The sequence below is a fragment of the Salvelinus sp. IW2-2015 genome, linkage group LG32 (assembly GCF_002910315.2).
Source record: "Salvelinus sp. IW2-2015 linkage group LG32, ASM291031v2, whole genome shotgun sequence".
Classification (NCBI taxonomy): domain Eukaryota; kingdom Metazoa; phylum Chordata; class Actinopteri; order Salmoniformes; family Salmonidae; genus Salvelinus; species Salvelinus sp. IW2-2015.
Genome location: NC_036871.1, coordinates 23,464,439 through 23,484,288, shown reverse-complemented (window position 1 = coordinate 23,484,288; position 19,850 = coordinate 23,464,439). Strand labels below are relative to the sequence as shown.

Genomic DNA, 19,850 nt, shown 5'->3' with positions numbered 1-19,850 from the left:
ATTCGATACCTTCCTTCACGGATTATCAGAGGTGATAAAAGATGAGCTAGCTGCTCGGGAGTTTCCGGTGGACCTCGATTCCCTCATCGTCCTCACCATCAGGATTGATGGACGTCTATGGGAACGCAGGAGTGAGAGGAGGTCTGGCCTAGGTTCCACTCATCCATCCGCTGCGGCTCACTCACCTCCGAAGGAATCCGGAAGTCCCCGAAGGCTGTTTTCCGAGAGGATCCGAGGCCACCCGAGCTCCCTCGAGAATCATCGATGACGGGTGAGCCGGATACACCGGAACCTATGCAACTGGGAAGAGCTAGATCATCGCCTAGGGAACGTTCACGCAGGCTAAGCTCTAATTGTTGTCCGTATTGTGGTGCTGTAGGGCATTACATAACCACTGCCCAATGAAGAGACCTGAATCCTTAGTAGGTACAAGTACACTGGTGAGCCTGACTGGGAAACCTCTAATTCTCATTACCCAAACTCCCTTTTTATGTGATCTTGCTGTGGGGAGACCAGCCTAAGTCTCTCCGGGTGCTCATTGACTCTGGTGCAGATGCGTTTCATKGRMGCTACCCTGGTATCGGAACTAAGTATCCCTACTCAACTCCTCTCCGTTCCCATGGATTAATATGCGGGTATCTGGAAACCACAGTGAGTCAATACAGCTTCTCATTGAGTCTCCCCACATCACTATTGTTTTGGGCTTTTCTTGGCTCCAGAAGCACAACCCCGATATTGACTGGACCCCGGGTTCCATCCTGGGTTGGAGCCCATTCTGCCATTCACATTGCCTGAAGGCGGCACAGCCTTCCCCGGAACATCTGCCTCCAGGATTGAGTACGGCCCCAGATCGCTCTGCCATTCGTGCAGAGTACCATGACMTCCTGGAGGCTTTCAGCAAGGCTCGTGCTACCTCCCTTCCTCCACATCGTCCTGACCTCCTCCCGGGCACCACACCGCCTCGAGGCTGGCTATATTCCCTGTCTGGTCCTGAGACCAAGGCCATGGAGGAGTACATTGAGGACTCTCTGGCTGTTGGGAGTGTTCGTCCTTCTGCCTCTCTTGCTGGTGCAGGATTCTTCTTTGTGGGGAAGAAGTTCAAGACCCTGCGTCCATGCATTGATTACCAGGGTCTCAATGACATTACAATGAAAAAATTGGTATCCTCTACCACTCCTCTCCTTGGCTTTGGAACCTCTCCAGGGGGCTACCATCTTTTCTAAACTGGACCTTYAGAATGCCTACCACCTTGTGAAGATACACGAAGCAGATGATTGGAAGACGGCTTGCAACACTGCCAGTGGACACTGAGTACCTGGTCATGCCGTTTGGAGTCACCAACGCGCCCGGTGTCTTCCAGGCCCTGGTCAACGATGTACTCCGGGACATGTTGAATCATTTTGTTTTTGTCTACCTCTGACATCCTGGTTCTCTCTCGTTCTGCCCAGGAACACTCTCCATGTTTGACAGGTCCTTCAGTTCCTCCTGGAAAATCAGTTGTTTGTAAAAGCTGAGAAGTGTGAGTTCCACCGCTCCACTATCTCCTTTCTGGGATACATCATCGCTAAAGGGAATGTTCAGATGGATTCGGGGCTACAGAGACTCGAACCATCTGCATCTGGGTCTCGCCCTGTGCCCTTATAGCCTTGATGGTTGTGGCACACACAGCGCTGCTTTGTACATTATTGTCCTCTAGACCAGTGGTCCCCAACCTTTTTTGAGTCGAACACTTTGAGTCAAAATGCAAGCCGAGATCTACTTTTTATTTTTTACATGAAAAAAGTAAGCGTATGCAACATTAACCAATTTAAAAACAGTACTGTAGTAATGAGGTTTGTGCAGTAGGCTATAGGTACAAAACATTATCACCGCATGTCGGCTTTGCTTGAATTGCCCTGCCAATGCATTGTTCTTCTCACACCATATTTTTTTTTTTCTATGTCAACATTTGAGGTAGGCTATATGATCACACCGGTAATAGATCAGTTGTTGTATTACTTGTGAAGTACAACTGAGTGATTTGCTTTTTTCTTTTACTGGGCTGTTGGAGCGTGCATCTGATGGTTAGTCTCAGCCCCCCTTCCTTCCCTTCCTCCGCTGACCAAAAAGGGACACCGTCTTCCAGCTGATGGTGTGCCTCATGCACAAATTAATGTTACTTCTATGACCAGAGAAAGTTAAATATTCTTCAATATTAAAAGACCCTTCTAATAATAACGCAAGCCTATCGATATACTTTCCTATTTATTCATTGCAGCTGCAATGCTGGTTGTAGTGTAAGTGCAAATGGAAGTACGGAGGTCGCCCATTTTACGGTATATAAAAGTGTTTAATAGAATGTTGACAGTACTGAGTAAACTTAAACATGACCTAACTTATAAAAACTGCAGCTCTTTTATCCGTTGACAGTCTCTTTCTAGTCATGGTTTTAAAAGTTTTCAAATCTCACAGTAGCAATTTTGCTGTAGCGTTCTTTTATGACTGCAACATTACTGCAGACACGATAATCTGAGCCAACCGATTGGCCAGTGGTAGACCTATAGTGTACTTGATTTACTCCCCCGGGCCGCTGGGAAGGCAGTTTGTAGCTGAGGACATATGAAATGGCTCAAAATGAGAGCACACCGCCTACCCGCCATGCGAGAGAGCTGAATCAGGTGCACCTACCGCCAACAGTGAAAGACAAATAAATAAAAGAAATAGGAACACAAGTTTTGACTTTTTTACAGAAGTCGATCGCAATCGACCAGTTGTTGTCCACTGCTCTCGACAAAGCTGGATTTCTGTGAGAGCCTTTCTCTCTTCATGAAGAACAGGATGCACTTTTGAATTTACCTTTTTCATTTAAAATTCATTTTCAATTACAATATATTCAATGTAAATAAGTTATACACACAGAGTTAAGTACAATTTAAAACTTACTGTAACAACGTTTCTAAACACAGAGGGTCAGTGCTCCCTGTGATCCTTGGGACATCCATACCCTAAACCTTAACGCCAAATCTTAACCCTTACCCATTTTAAATGTCAACTTCAACACGGATTAAACGCAGAGGCGAAACATCGCGAGACTTCCGGGAACACTTGCGAAACAGACCAAGCTGGGGTTTGAGAAGGCAATGAGAAGTTCCTCCATAGGTTGTTAATTTTCTGTAAATGTAAAGGCACAACTTAGATTTCAGCCAATGTCTTAAGTAGTTGAACATGTTATACTCCAACCTTGTGAAAGTGGCAAACTGAAACGTTTTCATGTCAAAAACAGCTTTATATCAAAGGAGTGCCTTTTTTGCACATGCGCAGTTCGGCGCGAGACAACCGTTAGACCGAATGCCGTGTTTCTCAAATTGGATCTTTCATCCCTCATAAAATCAATAGCATCCATAGTAGTCATATCCGGTTCAAGAAGTGCATTGACTTGGGAGTCAGGGGCAGCTTACCTTATTTCACCTGTGACAGAGGAGGCCAGTTTCTCATGCGGCAGTGTGTGTTTTCTCCATCATTTAATGAAATTACTGTAGAATAGATGTTGAATTGACGTCTGTGCCCAGTGGGTAGTGTCTGCTGTTTTTTGGGGTTTTCCTTTCAATTAAGACCTAAACAACCAGGTGAGGGGAGTTCCAATCAGTGACCTTAAGTAATAAATCAAGTACAATGGAGGAGCGAAAATCTGCAGACACTTGGCCCTCCATGGAATGAGTTTGTCACGTGTCTAAAGGGTCAGTCTACTCAGCAGTCAAATAAACAGGAAGCCGTGTTGCCCAACTCAAAAGGGCAGCATTCCACATTGATCCCCGTTTTTGGGGCGGCAAGGCCTGGGGGGAATTTGGTGTAGTGCGTCCAATCCACTACAACACACAGGCTAGGCTAGACAGCAAGGACAAGGCCTGTTGACAAATAGACCAGAGAGAATGTCCTGTCATCAATCTATTCTGCCACAGGGAAGGGTTGAGGGGGACAGTGTCAGATTGCTAGCTATCTATCTTTGTATGTGGACCCATACACCCAGTGGTAGGTGGGACAAATCATAATTCAATGTTGAAGTCTTGATATTGATTATATTGTAGCTATCCTCACAATATCCACATTATAATTCCCAGCAAGTGTGTTAACCCTATTGGTGCCATGCATACGGTGTTTGCATTTCACGCCACCAACCTGGGTTTACTTCCCTGCCCTGTCGTTCGATACACTGGTGTCAGAAATGGAATGGCCATCAGAACGCATGACCCGTCGTGTAAGGGAGCTGAGTAGTCAAAGCACGCGGTTCGGAGGGGGCAGTGTAGCGATCCTGCTATTTGAGCCACTTTACAATTCCCACCAAGTGGGTTAACCCGATTGGTGCGATGAATAGGGTTTTTGCATTTCACACCAGCGACCCGGGTTCGCTTCCCTGCATCTCGCTACAATATGTATGCCACATAGGTGTAGCACATGGGGATGTGTGACACTTACTCCTCAGCCTGAAGTGGTGGCGATGACTGGGAAGACGCTTCAGGAGGGCGGTCACGTGTGCTAGCAAGGCAGAGGTCCTGGGTTTGAGCCTTTGGGTGAGCTGAATCAGGAAGAAGTGGTACTTGCTTAGCAAGCAGCGTGATGTCCTTTAAATAGGCTACATTAGCCCAAGAATGTAGCCTACTGTTACGGAGTCTAGGCAAGCCTACCATTGTCTGAGGACTGGCCTTGGCAGCCAAAACAGCCAAATACTCCATCTAAAAGTTAATTGTTAATCAAGTGGAATACGGTTCTAGAAACATAAAGCCCTTTACTTTCATATTACATAAAATAATTTCACTAATGCAAAATATACACTTACTGTAYATTGTTTTTAACCGGGTTTAACAGCCAACAGTATTTTCAATTAACCCTGTCCTGGTTGTCACTAGTTACCACAGCCACAAGGTCAAAATTGGCTATATCGTAAAAACTCATGAAAACAAGAATGTGTTTTATGGACTTAATTTAAGGTTAGGGTTAGGCATAAGCAGTGTGGTTAAGGTTAGGTTTAAAATCACATTTTATGAAGAGAAATTGTGGGGGTTTATGACTTTAGCATTGGTAGATGTAGCATGCACAACTCTGCTATAAAGTTTATAATAGAACGCGTGTGAACACACACACACACATCTAAATATTGCACTTGTTTTGTTCACATCTTAAAGTAGAAATAGAATGAAACAAACAGGCATTCTATTTTTGCTCTATTATAGTGGCCACTATAGTAGACGTCRATCAAGTGCACAAGGCTACATGTGTGCAAAAATAACGTAAATAAAAATGTAATAATCCCTTCTCACTCACGTGTTACTGTCAAGTTCAACACAACAAAAACAATATATTTGGGCTCCACTGCACATTATTACATCGTACACTTTCTGCCTGTGGACATCTATTCTACAATGTGCCAGCACAGCATGATACCCTTTGTTGGCATAATTGATCTCTTTCAGGCAGAGAGTACACCTGGCATACCCCTTTTTATCCACTAATGAAAAAGTGAGAGCAGGAAAGTGTGGTATTCCTTCCAACTCTATAGTGGCTTCCAGTTTAAGCCAGGCACAGCTCCAACTACACTTGATCCCTGAATCCACTTGTTTAACAAGCAACGCCTCATTTTCACCTAATTCTTTAATTCAAAAAATTAACCACATACTGTAGAGGGAAAACATCAGTTCACAGATAGTACTCTAGTTAACTTGTTAACATTTCACACAGATTAAAGGGTCCTGTAATCAACTAACGCGTTATAACTTGGCAAGGAGTCGTATACCAGTTAATACTATAGCAAATGGTTAGGTTACTAATGTTAGTTAACCTGATGTTGTAACGTTAGCCSTCTGACCTTAGCTGACTGAGCCAGCTGATTTTCACACCATAAAGTCAAGTATTTGATCAGTTAAATTGGCTAATGTTGCTCTACATTTCTCTGGCTAGCTAACGGAGAATTCGATCCAGCTATTGTAGCAAGACACTGTAATGAAACAGGCAGGGAGCAGGTCTCGAACCCTCAACCTTCTAGCCCGAAGTCCAGCGCGCTATCGAATGTGCCCCAAAAGCATGCTCGAGCGGCAGAGTCGATAGCCGCACTTATAAACCCAGGGTCGTTACAATACTTAACAATGCTAACAATACTTGTTCCACCACACTTTCTCCCTCACCTCAACCTTCCCAAATGGCAGTTGTTTTTCGGTTACAGCTCATGAAGTACGCTTCATCACCTTCTCACCCCAGTCTCTGTGGTTAGGCTTCTCACCTACCTCATCATTATCGTTCTGGGGACACGTTGCTGTAGCTGGTAAACTGCCATTCAACTCTCTGCTCTCTGCTCAGTGCGCGCTGTTGCTGTAACTAGCACATTGGTTGTCTCTTCTCTCTCCAGCCGAGTGCTGCATTCTGTTGTTATGCGAATGTAACGGATGTGAAATGGCTAGCTAGTTAGCGGGTACGCGCTAGTAGCGTTTCAATCAGTTACGTCACTTGCTCTGAAACCTAGAAGTAGTGTTGCACCTTGCTCTGCAAGGGCCGCGGCTTTTGTGGAGCGATGGGTAACGACGCTTCGTGGGTGTCAGTTGTTGATGTGTGCAGAGGGTCCCTGGTTCGCGCCCGTGTCGGGGCGAGGGGACGGTACTAAAGTTATACTGTTACATTGGTGCCGTGACCCGGATCACTGGTTGCTGCGGAAAAGGAGGAGGTTGAAAGGGGGGTGAGTGTAACGGATGTGAAATGGCTAGCTAGTTAGCGGGTACGCGCTAGTAGCGTTTCAATCAGTTACGTCACTTGCTCTGAAACCTAGAAGTAGTGTTGCACCTTGCTCTGCAAGGGCCGCGGATTTTGTGGAGCGATGGGTAACGACGCTTCGTGGGTGTCAGTTGTTGATGTGTGCAGAGGGTCCCTGGTTCGTGCCCGTGTCGGGGCGAGGGGACGGTACTAAAGTTATACTGTTACACGAACGATTGGCTGAGCCTTGGATACAGCCAGTATTGCTCCAAAAGCGCATCAATCATTCGCATACAGCCAGTAGTGATCCAAAGCCCCCCCCACCCCACCAAACTTTTCTCATCGGGTTTACACGAATCACGTAGGTCACCTATTTTGGATTCAAAACGGCGAATTTCGCCAAAAGGTGACTAGTTTGCATCCCTGCCCAATGCTACGACTATCAAGAATGATGCTTCCGGTGACCAAAGTCTAGACGGATTTTCAGGCTGAACGGATGGGGAATCCATTTCGACGACAGCTGAGAAGTGATGATACCATTTTTCCTTCACAAAAAAACAGAAGATTTTCRATTAGAGGTAACGTTAGCTAGCTTGCTAGCCTAGCTGGACTAAGTTAATTAGCTAGCTAACGTTACAGTCCTGTAAATCATATAGCTAGCTATCTTTTGGCTATACACTGTCAATCAATTTTGCCTTTGCCATGTAGTCACTGGTAGCTACCTTCAGCAGAGTAAATATTTGTTTGTTCTATAATTGACTAACGTTAGCTAATATTAGCAAATAAGAGTAACTCAATCTGCTAGCCATCTATTCCACCCTTGTCCTGAAACACTAAAAATAGAATTGTCGATTTACAGTGCATTTTTCCAGATTTTGCTACGTTACGGCCTTATTCTAAAATGGATTTTAAAAATCCTCATCAATCTACACACTACCTCAATGACAAAGCAAAAACTTTTTTTCTTTTTTTTATGTTGCAAGTTTATTATATATTTTGTTACTGAAATATCACATTTACATAGGTATTCAGACCCTTTTACTCAGTACTTTGTTGAAGCACCTTTGGCAGCGATTACAGCCTCGAGTCTTCTTGGGTATGACGCTACAAGCTTGGCACACCTGTATTTGGAGAGTTTCTCCCGTTCTTCTCTGCAGATSCTCTCAAGCTCTAAGGTTGGATGGAGAGCGTCATTGCACAGCTATTTTCAGGTCTCTCCAGAGATGTTCAATCTGGTTCTGGCTGGGCCACTAGGGGATATTCAGAGACTTGTCCCGAAGCCACTCCTGCGTTGTCTTGGCTGTGTGCTTAGGGTCGTTGTCCTGTTGGAAGGTGAACCTTCGCCACAGTTTGATGTCCTGAGCGCTCTGGAGTAGGTTTTCTTCAAGTATCTCTCAGTACCTTGCTCCGTTCATCTTTCCCCTCAATCCTGACTAGTCTCCCAGTCCCTACCACTGAAAAACATCCCCACTGCATGATGCTGCCACCACCAAAAAGATAGAATAAATTATACTCAAGTGTTCAGTTTGAACAACCGTTGAACTGTACCAGCATAACCCTCAACATTAGAGTAGACAAGTTAAACAGGCACGAGATTTAATTTAGAACAATATTGGTTATGATTATGACCGTGGATGCATTTCAATCTCAAAACTCGGCAATTATGTTACATAACTAGCTAGTAGATTTACAGTTGCTGATGTTAAACGTTTGCTAACAAGTTAAACGTGAGGCATGGCACATAAGTTAGCAGGCGCCAGGCTAACTAACCAGCCAACTCCAGTCATGTGCTAATGTTTGTTGGTAAACCTAGCTTTAGGTAGCTGGTTGTAACGTTGTAGCTTGCTGTTTAATAGCCATATCTACGACTAAAAATAAGTTTCCTATCGAAATACAATAGAGCTCAGATTGTACAACCTCTTCTATTTTTWGTCATATATAGTTACCTGTAGTTGTTTAGCTAACTTAGCTAGCTAGACTAGCAAGCTACCTAGCTAGCTATCTAAGTTAGCAAACACATTTTTTTCTCCACTGAAACACAGTATGTTAGCCAGCAATACACAAAATAGGGTTCAGTAGAAACACTAAAGTGAACTAACTAGCTAGGTGGCTTGCAGGACAAATAACTTACTTAGCTAGCCTCCGTATTTGTCATCTGCCCTCTTGGTGCTGGCATCGGATATAGCTAAATCCAAGTATTTCTTTCTAATCCTCTTTCCTATATTCCGGTTGAAACATCAATGGTTGAATGTCACCATGTAGCTAATAGAATATCAAAAAATGGTCGAACGTCAAATTCGTTGAGTGGAATCACTTGACGCCATTGCTGTCTGGTCAGTTCTTTCAGTTTTGCCCAAAGGATTGTGTTGTTAATGTCCGCCTCCCTTTTTAAAAAGCCTGCCTTGGGTGAGGATGWGGCCAGAGCACCAAGCACCGCCCCACACGAGTTGTAGTCTTTCAGAGACTAGAAATAATGTGTCAGCTTGTATATTTAACTAGGACAACCTATCTACTCACACTAAAACGTATAGTGTTATCAATATCACATAGAGCACAGGTGTCAAATTCATTCTACGGAGGGCAGTGTGTCTGCGGTTTTCACTCCTCCCTTGTCCTTGATTGATGACTTAAGGTCACTAATTAGTAATTAATTTTGCTACACCCACACTAGCATCTGCAAAATATGTGTATGTGACCAATAACATTTGATTTGACCTACCCACACTTGGTTGTCTCAGGCTTTGCGCAATGCCACAAAGCAGGACTACATTTATTTTCAGATCACACCCCCATATCAATAGACTAGAAGCCGTCATAGGGTGTATCATTCAGCGCGCGAAGCCCAGAACTTCATTTCTTCTGGGCAATTATGTGTGAAACACATCTATCTCAATGACGTAGATGCGCCTCAGACATGATGAAAACAARCCCAGATTCCCCCAGATTGAAATTCCCTTTTAACCAAATTAGACACTCTCTCATTGACCTCCATAAAAAAAATATGGAAAATCGCCACCTGCTGGAGAAGACAGATTTTGGGCCCAGTTATCCCTCTCGCTTCACCTCTTCCTCTCTATTCTCACTAACTGCACCATGAATGCAGCCCTCACTTGCATTGTTGGAGGCAATATTTGTCAACCAATCATTAGGGTGTTTTTGTTTGACCCACTCGAACATGAACATAAACGGGACTGAAACAGGAACCAACATGATTGGGATAGAATTGAAAATTATATTTGAGACCTCTCTCTAACCAATTAATTGTGCACATATTATGTTTTCAGTTTGTTAGTTTGTGATATGGGGTATAGAAAAGTTTATTTAGACATTTATACAGAAACTTTTACAAACAATAGCAGCTACACTATATATACAAAAGTATTGACACCCCTTTGAACTAGTGGATTCAGCTATTTCAGCCAAACTCGTTGCTTACAGGTGTATAAAATCGAGCACACGCCATTCAACCTCCATAGACAAACATTGGCAGTAGAATGGCCTTACTGAAGAGCTCCGTGACTTTCTCAGTGACTTCCAACAAGTCAGGTCGTCAAATTTCTTTAGAGCTGTGCGCAATGCCAAGTGTTGGCTGGAGGGGAGTAAAGCTCGCCGCCATTGGACTCTGGAGCAGTGGAAATGTGTTCTCTGGAGGCATGAATCACGCTTCACCATCTGGCAGTCCAACGGACAAATCTGGGTTTGGCGGATGCCAGGATGACATTACCTGTCCCAAGGCATAGTGCCAGCTGTAAAGTTTGGTGGAGGAGTAATAATTGTCTGGGGCTGTTTTTCATGGTTTGGGCTAAAACCCTTAGTTCCATTTAAAGGAAATCTTAACACTACAGCAYACAATGACATTCTAGACGATTCTGTGCTTCCAACTTTGTGGCAACAGTTTGGGGAAGCCCTTTCCTGTTTCAGCATTACACTGCCCCCGTGCACCACACGAGCTCCATACAGAAATGGTTTGTCAAGATCGGTGAGGAATAACTTGACTGGCCTGCAAAGAGCCCTGACCTGAACCCCATTGAACACGACAAGCTGGTGTCCACATACCTCTGGTTATGTAATGTATCTGGCCTTCTCCCCCTTCACTTCAATGGTAGGCTGAGAATAACTTTCCTTGTCTCTAAATATTAAAATAGAGTGAAGGACAGAATAGTTTGACTGCTCCCTGCCTGGTGTTAYTTTTCATCAGGCTCTGTACTCTAGTTTCTCTCTGTTCAAAAGCTTTTGTCTCTTGAGGAAAAAGACAAGCTGTCAGGACATTCCATATTCAGGTTTTATTCTCTGTGTGTAGAACTACATTGAGCTCAGTAATAGTGTTTTGATTTACAAAGACCTTCTATTCTTGTTCTCAGCTGAATTGCTCACCTGGGTGTGCAGGCAGATTTACTGCCTGAGCCCTATGGGCCCTGGTCAAAGGACTTGCACTATATAGGAAATAGGGTTTAATTTAGGAGTGGGATGCAGCCATATTTTGTCAGCTGGATAAATATTTCATCATGTTATTTCCAGATGATTAATTTAGAAGTGGTGCCTGTACACAAAGCGAGATCCATACAGAAATGGTTTAGTCGAGATCGGTGTGGAAGAACTTGACTGGCCTGCATAGAGCCCTGACCTCAACTCCATCGAACACCTTTGGGATGAATTGGAACACCGACTGCGAGCCAGGCCTAATCGCCCAACATCAGTGCCCGACCTCACTAATGCTCTTGTGGCTGAATGGAGGCAAATCCCCACACTGTTCCAGTGGAACATTCTAGTGGAAAGCCTTCCCAGAATAGTGTATTATATTATAGCAGCAAAGGGGGGACCAACTCCATATTAATGCCTATGATTTTGGAATGATATGTTAGATGAGCAGGTGTCCACATACGTTTGGTCATGTAGTGTATGTTGACACTGCCATGTTAATCTGAGCCTTGCTGTTGGGAAACCACTACAGTGTCCGACTTTCGGCTGTCGCAGATGCACCTTCCCTGACTTCATTCACCGATTTTCTGCAAGCTTAAACACGCCCAGTGTGAAAGGGGTTGGGTATGAGAGAGGGGTTAAGGGCGGTTGGGGGTGTTCCATGTGGGCGGGGTATTTTCGCGTTGTTGGCAATCAGACCATTTTTTTCCTCCAAGCAAAGAATACAGAAGTTGGTGAGAAATTGCCCAGGGTAATTTGTTATGACAATGGATACAATACGCTATTATTTCATATTTTTGGTCATGTTTCTTGGAGCAGGAATTCACATGTCCATCGGTAAGTGATGCAGACACTGCCGTATATGGCTTTAGACACAGAATTATGATTCTCAAGTTAGATTTTCTCACTTGGTTTTTGTTTTCAATAATTGTGTTTTCAAACATGGCGCAGGTCATGGGAACCGAGCTGCCAGGAATGTTTATTGTTAAGCAAATGACCAGGCGAGAAAGCGGGTGAGAGAACGAATAAAAAGTCACTTGCACGAAAATGGCCTCAGTTGCCTATAGTTTAGGACTAGGGAGTGCCATGGCCAGACATTTATATCCAGTTGTGTTGAAGTGGCTGATATGTTGTCTAGCAAAAGAGAGACTCGACAATTGCTCTCTTTCGGTACTTGGTCCATTTGTGACATCGCGCGCGGTGAAGTCGATTTGTCCAGTATATATTTTTTTGTCAACATAGTTGTTTGAGTCATAGCATAGGACATGCAAAGCGAACCGAATGAATAGGATCGGCACATGTGAGCTGTTGAAAACGTGACAGTTTTATACTTGATACAATGTGATACAATTTCCAGATAATTATCATGGAAGCGTGATAGGCGACATTGTAGTCTATTGGATCATACAATGCATCCGCTTATTTGTTGAGGATGTGTAGTGTCTCTATAGAGATCTAAAAAGCTCGTCATAGCACTTGTCGAATACAACGAAATAAGTTATCTGAAGACATTAGTCCAAAGAGCACATTATCATCTAAAATGTCTAAATAGTCGATTATTGATAAGGACTCACGTAGGTAGATCAATATGTAGCCTAGGCTAAGCCCATTTAGGCTATTTAACGTTAGATACACTGTTGCAAATAACTGACTACAGAATGACCCGTTTACCAGATACAAATTGTATGCTTTGATACAGAATATTGGAGACGTATCGATTCAAGACGTGGTGTTTCTGATAATTGACTAACAAGGAATGATTACTTAGCCTACCAAACATACTCTACGTGCCTGCTGATGCATCCATGGATGCTGGAGGCGCATGTAGCCTACGTTGACATTGTAACCCACGAGTTGTTGCCCGAGGCATCATTTTATATATTTTTCAGCTTCTCAATTGAAGCTTTGCTATAGCAAAATTACCTTGTTACAGTATAGTCATTATCTCGATTTCCAATTCTAAAATTGTGCAGGGAGTTTTTTTTTATAACGGATGGATAGGCGATGTAGTCTAGAGATGAGAAGGTTATAGTTAATGAAGCCATAACGTGTTTAATCTTAATCGCGATCCAATTTACGGAGTAGGCTCGTGGAAACAAAGCATCCCATCTGTATGAGGAATGGTGATGGGCTCCATTTGTCCACTGATGGGCAGAGCTGAGAACGGCTCATCCACACATACCTTCAATGTACAGAGAGCACAAATTCTCCAGCACAMGCATCCCTGTGTAGGGTGTCTTGTAATGGATGACTAGAGGAGAGGAAAGCAGGGACATGATCAGAAACAGGATCTCGTTTTCTGCTGTAATATGTCATAGGTTCATAAATGAGTAATGTTATTTTGCATGGGTAGATCTCATCTGGTCCATGCCTATCAGTGTACTGTGCTGAGATGTGAATAGGTCTATACGTAATTTCCATAATGTCACTTACAAACCTATAGTCTACCATAGGGAATAAACCCTCCTCAGAGCCATTCCACAATGTGCACAGAGGGATGGAGTTCTGTGAACCAATTGAAGATGAGTCTTTCCATGTCATTTCAGCCATCCACAACGCCCACCATCTCAGATTGTATCTGTAGTTAGAAAGAGACAAGATTAGCATTCCTGCAAAATTTTGTTGAAATATAATTTGATCTCTGATAAATTAGGGTAATTGATTCCACACAAATTGGCCATTTTTAAATTATAGGATTCATATGCTAATTCAGAGACTTTCCTCAATTGGCCCAGACCAGACCTAATATTTAATCCACTTTAGAATAAATCAATTTGATGTCACATGCGCCAAATACAGCAGGTGTGGACCTTACAGTGAAATGCTTACTTACAAGCTCTTAACCAACAATGCAGTTAAGAAAAATAGAAATATAACAAATAATTAATGAGCAACAATAAACTAACAGTAGCGAGGCTAATATACAGGGAGTACCGGTACAGAGTCAATGTGTAGGGGCACGGGTTAGTTGAGGTAATTGAGGTAATATGTACATGTAGGTAGAGGTAAAGTGACTATGCATGGATAATAAACAGAGTAGCAGCAGCGTAAAAATGGGGTGTGGGGACAATGCAAATAGTCAGGGTAGCCATTTGATTAACTGTTCAAGAGTCTTATGGCTTGGGGGTTGAAGCTGTTAACTTCTTTGGGACTGGGGGGCAGTGTTGAGTAGCTTGGATAAAAAKGTGCCCAGAGTAAACTGCCTGCTACTCAGTCCTAMAAGCTAGAATRTGCATATAATTAGTAGATTTGGATAGAAAACCCTCTGAAGTTTCTAAAACTGTTTGAATGATGTCTGTGGGTATAACAGAACTCATATGGCAGGCAAAAACCCGTGAAAATATTCAACCAGGGAGTGGGAAATCTGAGGTTTGTAGTTTTTCAAGTCTTTGCCTATCGAATATACAGTGTCTATGGGGTCATATTGCACTTCCTAAGGCTTCCACAACATGTCAACAGTCTTTAGAACCTTGTTTGATACTTCTACTGTGAAGGATGGGGGAATAAGAGCTGATTGAGTCAGGGGTCTGGCAGAGTGCCACGAGCTCAGTCTCGTGCGCTCCCGTGAGCGTTAGCTGCGTTCCATTGCATTTCTACAGACAAAGGAATTCTCYAGTTGAAACATTATTGAAGATTTATGATAAAAACATCCTAAAGATTGATTCTATACTTCGTTTGACATGTTTCTACGAACTGTAATATGACTTTTCGTCTGAACTTTCGCCTGGACTTGCCCGCGCCTCCTGGGTTTGGATTTGTGTACTAAACGCGTGAACAAAAAGGAGGTATTTGGACATAAATTATGGACTTTATCGAACAAAACAAACATTTATTGTTGAACTGGGATTCCTGGGAGTGCATTCTGATGAAGATCATCAAAGGTAAGTGAATATTTATAATGCTATTTCTGACTTCTGTTGATTCCACAACATGGCTTGTTTTGGTGTCTGAGCGCTGTACTCAGATTATTGCATGGTGTGCTTTTTCCGTAAAGTTTTTTTGAAATCTGACACAGCGGTTGCATGAAGGAGAAGTTTATCTATAATTCCATGCATAACAATTGTCTCTTTTAGCAATGTTTATTATGAGTATTTCTGTAAATTGATGTGGCTCTCTGCAAAATCACCGGATGTTTTGGAGGCAAAACATTACTGAACATCGCGCCAATGTAAACTAAGATTTTTGGATATAAATATGAACTTTATCGAACAAAACATGCACGTATTGTGTAACATGAAGTCTTATGAGTGTCATCTAAGGAAGATCATCAAAGGTTAGTGATTAATTTTATCTCTATTTCTGCTTTTTGTGACTCCTCTCTTTGGTTGGAAAAATGGCTGTGTTTTTCTGTGACTAGGTGCTGACCTAACATAATCGTTTGGTGTGCTTTCGTTGTAWAGCCTTTTTGAAATCGGACACTGTGGCTGGATTTACAACAAGTTTATCTTTTAAAATGGTGTAAAATACTTGTATGTTTGAGGAATTTTAATTATGGGATTTCTGTTTTGAWTTTGGCGCCCTGCTGTTGTTGAGGTGGGACGCTAGCGTCCCGAATATCCCAGAGATGTTAAGAAGACTTTTTGACCTAAACTAGGCGCTCCGGTACCGCTTGCCGTGCAGTAGTAGAGAGAACAATSTATGACTAGGGTGGCTGGGKTCCTTGGCAATTTTTTGGGCCTTCCTATGACACCGACTGGTATAGAGGTCCTGGATGGCAGGAAGCTTGGTGTACTGGGCCGTACACACTACCCTCTGTAGTGCCTTTCGGTCAGAGGCCGAGCAGTTGCCATACCAGGCGGTGATGCAACCAGTCAGGATGCTCTCGATGGTGCAGCTGTAGAACTTTTTGAGCATGTGAGGACCTGTGCCAAGTCTTTTCAGTCTTCGGAAGGGGGAATAGGCGTTATCGTGCCCTCTTCACAACTGTCTTGGTGTGTTTGGACCATGATGGTTTGTTGGTGATGTGGACACCAAGGAACTTGAAGCTCTCAACCTACTCCACTACAGCCCTGTCAATGAGAATGGGGGTGTGCTCGGCCCTCCTTTTTCTGTAGTCCACAATCATCTCCTTTGTCTTAATCACGTTGAGGGAGAGGTTGTTATCCTGGCACCACACTGCCAGGTCTCAGCCTATAGGGAGGAGGTCAGTCTCATCATTGTCAGTGATCAGGCCTACCACTGTTGTGTAGTCAGCAAACTTAATGATTGTGTTGGAGTCGTACTTGGCCATGCAGTCATGGGTGAACAGGGAGTACAGGAGGGGACAGAGCACGCACCCCTGGGGGGCTCCTGTGTTGAGGTTCAGCATGGCAGATGTGTTGTTACCTACCCTTACCACCTGGGGGCGGCCCGTCTGGAAGTCCAGGTCCAGGATCCAGTTGSAGAGGGAGGTGTTTAGTCCCAGGATCCTTAGCTTAGTGATAAGCTTTGAGGGCACTATGGTTTTGAACGCTGCGCTGTAGTCAATAAATAGCATTCTCATGTAGGTGTTCATTTTGTCCAGGTGGGAAAGGGCAGTGTGGAGTGCAATAGAGATTGCATCATCTGTGGATCATACCGCACAACAGCCCTGCCGCATCTGACAAGCGTCGGAGCCGGTGTAGTACGATTCAATCTTAGTCCTGTATTGATGCTTTGACGGTTTGTTGGAGGGCATAGCGGGATTTCTTGTGTCCGGGTTAGTGTCCCGCTCTTTGAAACCGGCAGCTCTACCCTTTAGATCAGTGAGGATGTTGCCTGTAATCCATAGCTTCTGGTTGGGGTATGTACGTACGGTCACTGTGGGGACGACGTCATCGATGCACTTATTGATGAAGCCAGTGACTTATGTACTCCTCAATGCCATTGGAAGAACCCCAGAACATATTCCAGTCTGTGCTAACAAAACAGTCTTTTAGCTTAGCRTCTGTGTCCTCTGACCACTTCCTTATTGAGTGAATCACTGGTACTTCTTGCTTTAGTTTTTGCTTGTAATTTTACCTTTATTTAACTAGGCAAGTCAGTTAAGAACAAATTCTTATTTTCAATGATGGCCTAGGAACAGTGGGTTAACTGCCTTGTTCAGGGGGCAGAACGACAGATTTTTACCTTGTCAGCTCGGGGATTTGATCTCGCAACCTTTACGGTTACTAGTCCAACGCTCTAACCACTAGGCTACCTGCCGCCCCATAAGCAGGAATCAGATTTGTTATGGTCAGATTTGCCAAATGGAGGGCGAGGTAGAGCTTTGTAGCTGTCTGTGTGTGGAGTAAAGGTGGTCCAGTTTTGTTTTTTCCCCCTCTGGTTGCACATTCTACATGCTGGCAGAAATGAGGTGAAACAGATTTCAGTTTCCCTGCATTAAAGTCCTCGGCTTCTAGGAGCGCCGCCTCTGGGTGATCATTTTTCTGATTTCTTAGGGCCCTATACAGCTCGTTGAGTGCCGTCTTAGTGCCAGCATTGGTTTGTGGTGGTATATAGACAGCTACGAAAAATATTCAGTTGAAGTCAGAAGTCTTACGTACACCTTAGCCAAATACATTTAAACTCAGTTTTTCACAATTCCTGACATTTAATCCTAGTAAAAATGCCCTGTCTTAGGTCAGTTAGGATCACCACTTTATTTTAAGAATGTGAAATGTCAGAATAATAGTAGAGGGAATCATTTATTTCAGCTTTTATTTCTTTCATCACATTCCCAGTGGGTCAGAAGTTTACATACACTCAATTAGTATTTGGTAGCATTGCCTTTAAATTCTTTAACTTGGGTCAAACGTGTCGGGTAGCCTTCCACAAGCTTTCTACAATAAGTTGGGTGAATTTTGGCCCATTCCTCCTGACAGAGCTGGTGTAACTGAGTCAGGTTTGTAGGCCTCCTTGCTCGCACAAGCTTTTTCAGTTCTGCCCACACATTTTTTTATGGGATTGAGGTCAGGGCTTTGTGATGGCAACTCCAATACCTTGACTTTGTTGTCCTTAAGCCATTTTGCCACAACTTTGGAAGTATGCTTGGGGTCATTGTCAATTTGGAAGACCCATTTGCAACCAAGCTTTAACTTCCTGACTGATGWCWTGAGATGTTGCTTCAATATATCCACATAATTTTCCTACCTCATGATGCCATCTATTTTAGTGAAGTGCACTAGTCCCTCCTGCAGCAAAGCACCCCCACAACATGATGCTGCCACCCCCGTGCTTCACGGTTGGGATGGTGTTCTTCGGCTTGCAAGCGTCCCCCTTTTTCCTCCAAACATAATGATGCTCATTATGGCCAAACAGTTCTATTTCATTCATCAGACCAGAGGACATTTCTCCAAAAAGTACGATCTTTGTCCCCATGTGCAGTTGCAAACCATAGTCAGGCTTTTTTGTGGTGGTTTTGGAGCAGTGGCTTMTTCCTTGCTGAGAGGCCTTTCAGGTTGTGTCGATATAGGACTCGTTTTACTGTGGATATAGATACTTTTGTATCTGTGAAGATGCTGGAGGAAACAATGTCCTTTTGCTGTTGTCCTGGGATTGATTTGCACTTTTCACACAAAAGTACGTTCATCTCTAGGAGACAGTCTCCTTCCTGAGCGGTATGACGGCTGCGTGGCGCCATGGTGTTTATACTTGCGTACTATTGTTTGTACAGATGAACGTGGTACTATCAGGCGTTTGGAAATTGCTCCCAAGGATGAACCAGACTTGTGGAGGTCTACAATTTTTTTTCTCCAAGGTCTTGGCTTATTTCTTTAGATTTTTCCATGATGTCAAGAAAAGAGGCACTGAGTTTGAAGGTAGACCTTGAAATACATCCACAGGTACACCTCCAATTGACTTAAATKATGTCAATTAGCCTATCAGAAGCTTATAAAGCCATGATATTATTTTCTGGAATTTCCAAGCTGGCACAGTCAACTTAGTGTATGTAAACTTTTGACCCACTGGAATTGTGATACAGTGAAATAATCTGTCTGTAAACAATTKTTGGAAAATGACTTGTGTCATGCACAAAGTAGATGTCCTAACCAACTAAACCAACAAAACTATAGTTTGTTAACAAGAAATTGGTGGAGTGGTTGAAAAACGAGTTTTAATGACTCCAACCTAAGTGTATGTAAACTTCCGACTTCAACTGTAGATAAACTCTTGGTATATAGTGTACTTCACAGCCTATCATGGTATACTCTACTTCAGGTGAGCAAAACCTCGAGACTTCCTTAATATTAGATTTTGTGCACCAGCTGTTATTTACAAATAGACACACACCACCAACCCTTGTCTTACCATAGGCAGCTGTTCTATCTTGCCGATGGACCGAAAACCCTGCCATCTGTATGTTATCCATGTCGTTATTCAGCCACGACTCAGTAAAACATAAGATATTAGAGTTGTCCCGTTGGTAGGATGTCCTTGATCGGAGCTCATCCATTTTGTTATCCAATGATTGCACGTTGGCTAATAGGACTGTTGGTAGAGGGGGTTCAATCACTCTCCTCCGAATTCTCAGAAGGCAGCCCGAACTCCACTCCCCTTTTCTCCAAATTACGGGGATTTGGGCCCGTTCCTGAGAAATAAGTATATAATTCGCGTCGGACTCGTTAAAGAAAAAAATCGTATTTGTCCAGTTCGAGGTGGGTAATCGCTGTTCTCATGTCCAGAAGTTATTTTTGGTCATAAGTGACAGTAGCAGCAACAATATGTACAAAATTAGTTACACACAATGCAGAAAAATTAACAAAATAGCACAGTTGGTT

At 43.4% G+C, this 19,850-nt stretch overlaps 1 protein-coding gene across 1 annotated transcript in view; it reads left to right on the top strand.

Moving 5' to 3' along the window:
• Positions 1-11,831: 11,831 nt before the first annotated feature.
• Positions 11,832-19,850, top strand: part of LOC111957296 (TGF-beta receptor type-1-like) — a 51,875-nt gene continuing 43,856 nt past the window's right edge. Inside the window, exon 1 of the mRNA XM_023978089.2 lies at positions 11,832-11,970. Coding sequence (XP_023833857.1) covers positions 11,895-11,970 — 76 coding nt within the window. The 5' untranslated portion in view covers positions 11,832-11,894. The remainder of the gene's footprint in view (positions 11,971-19,850) is intronic.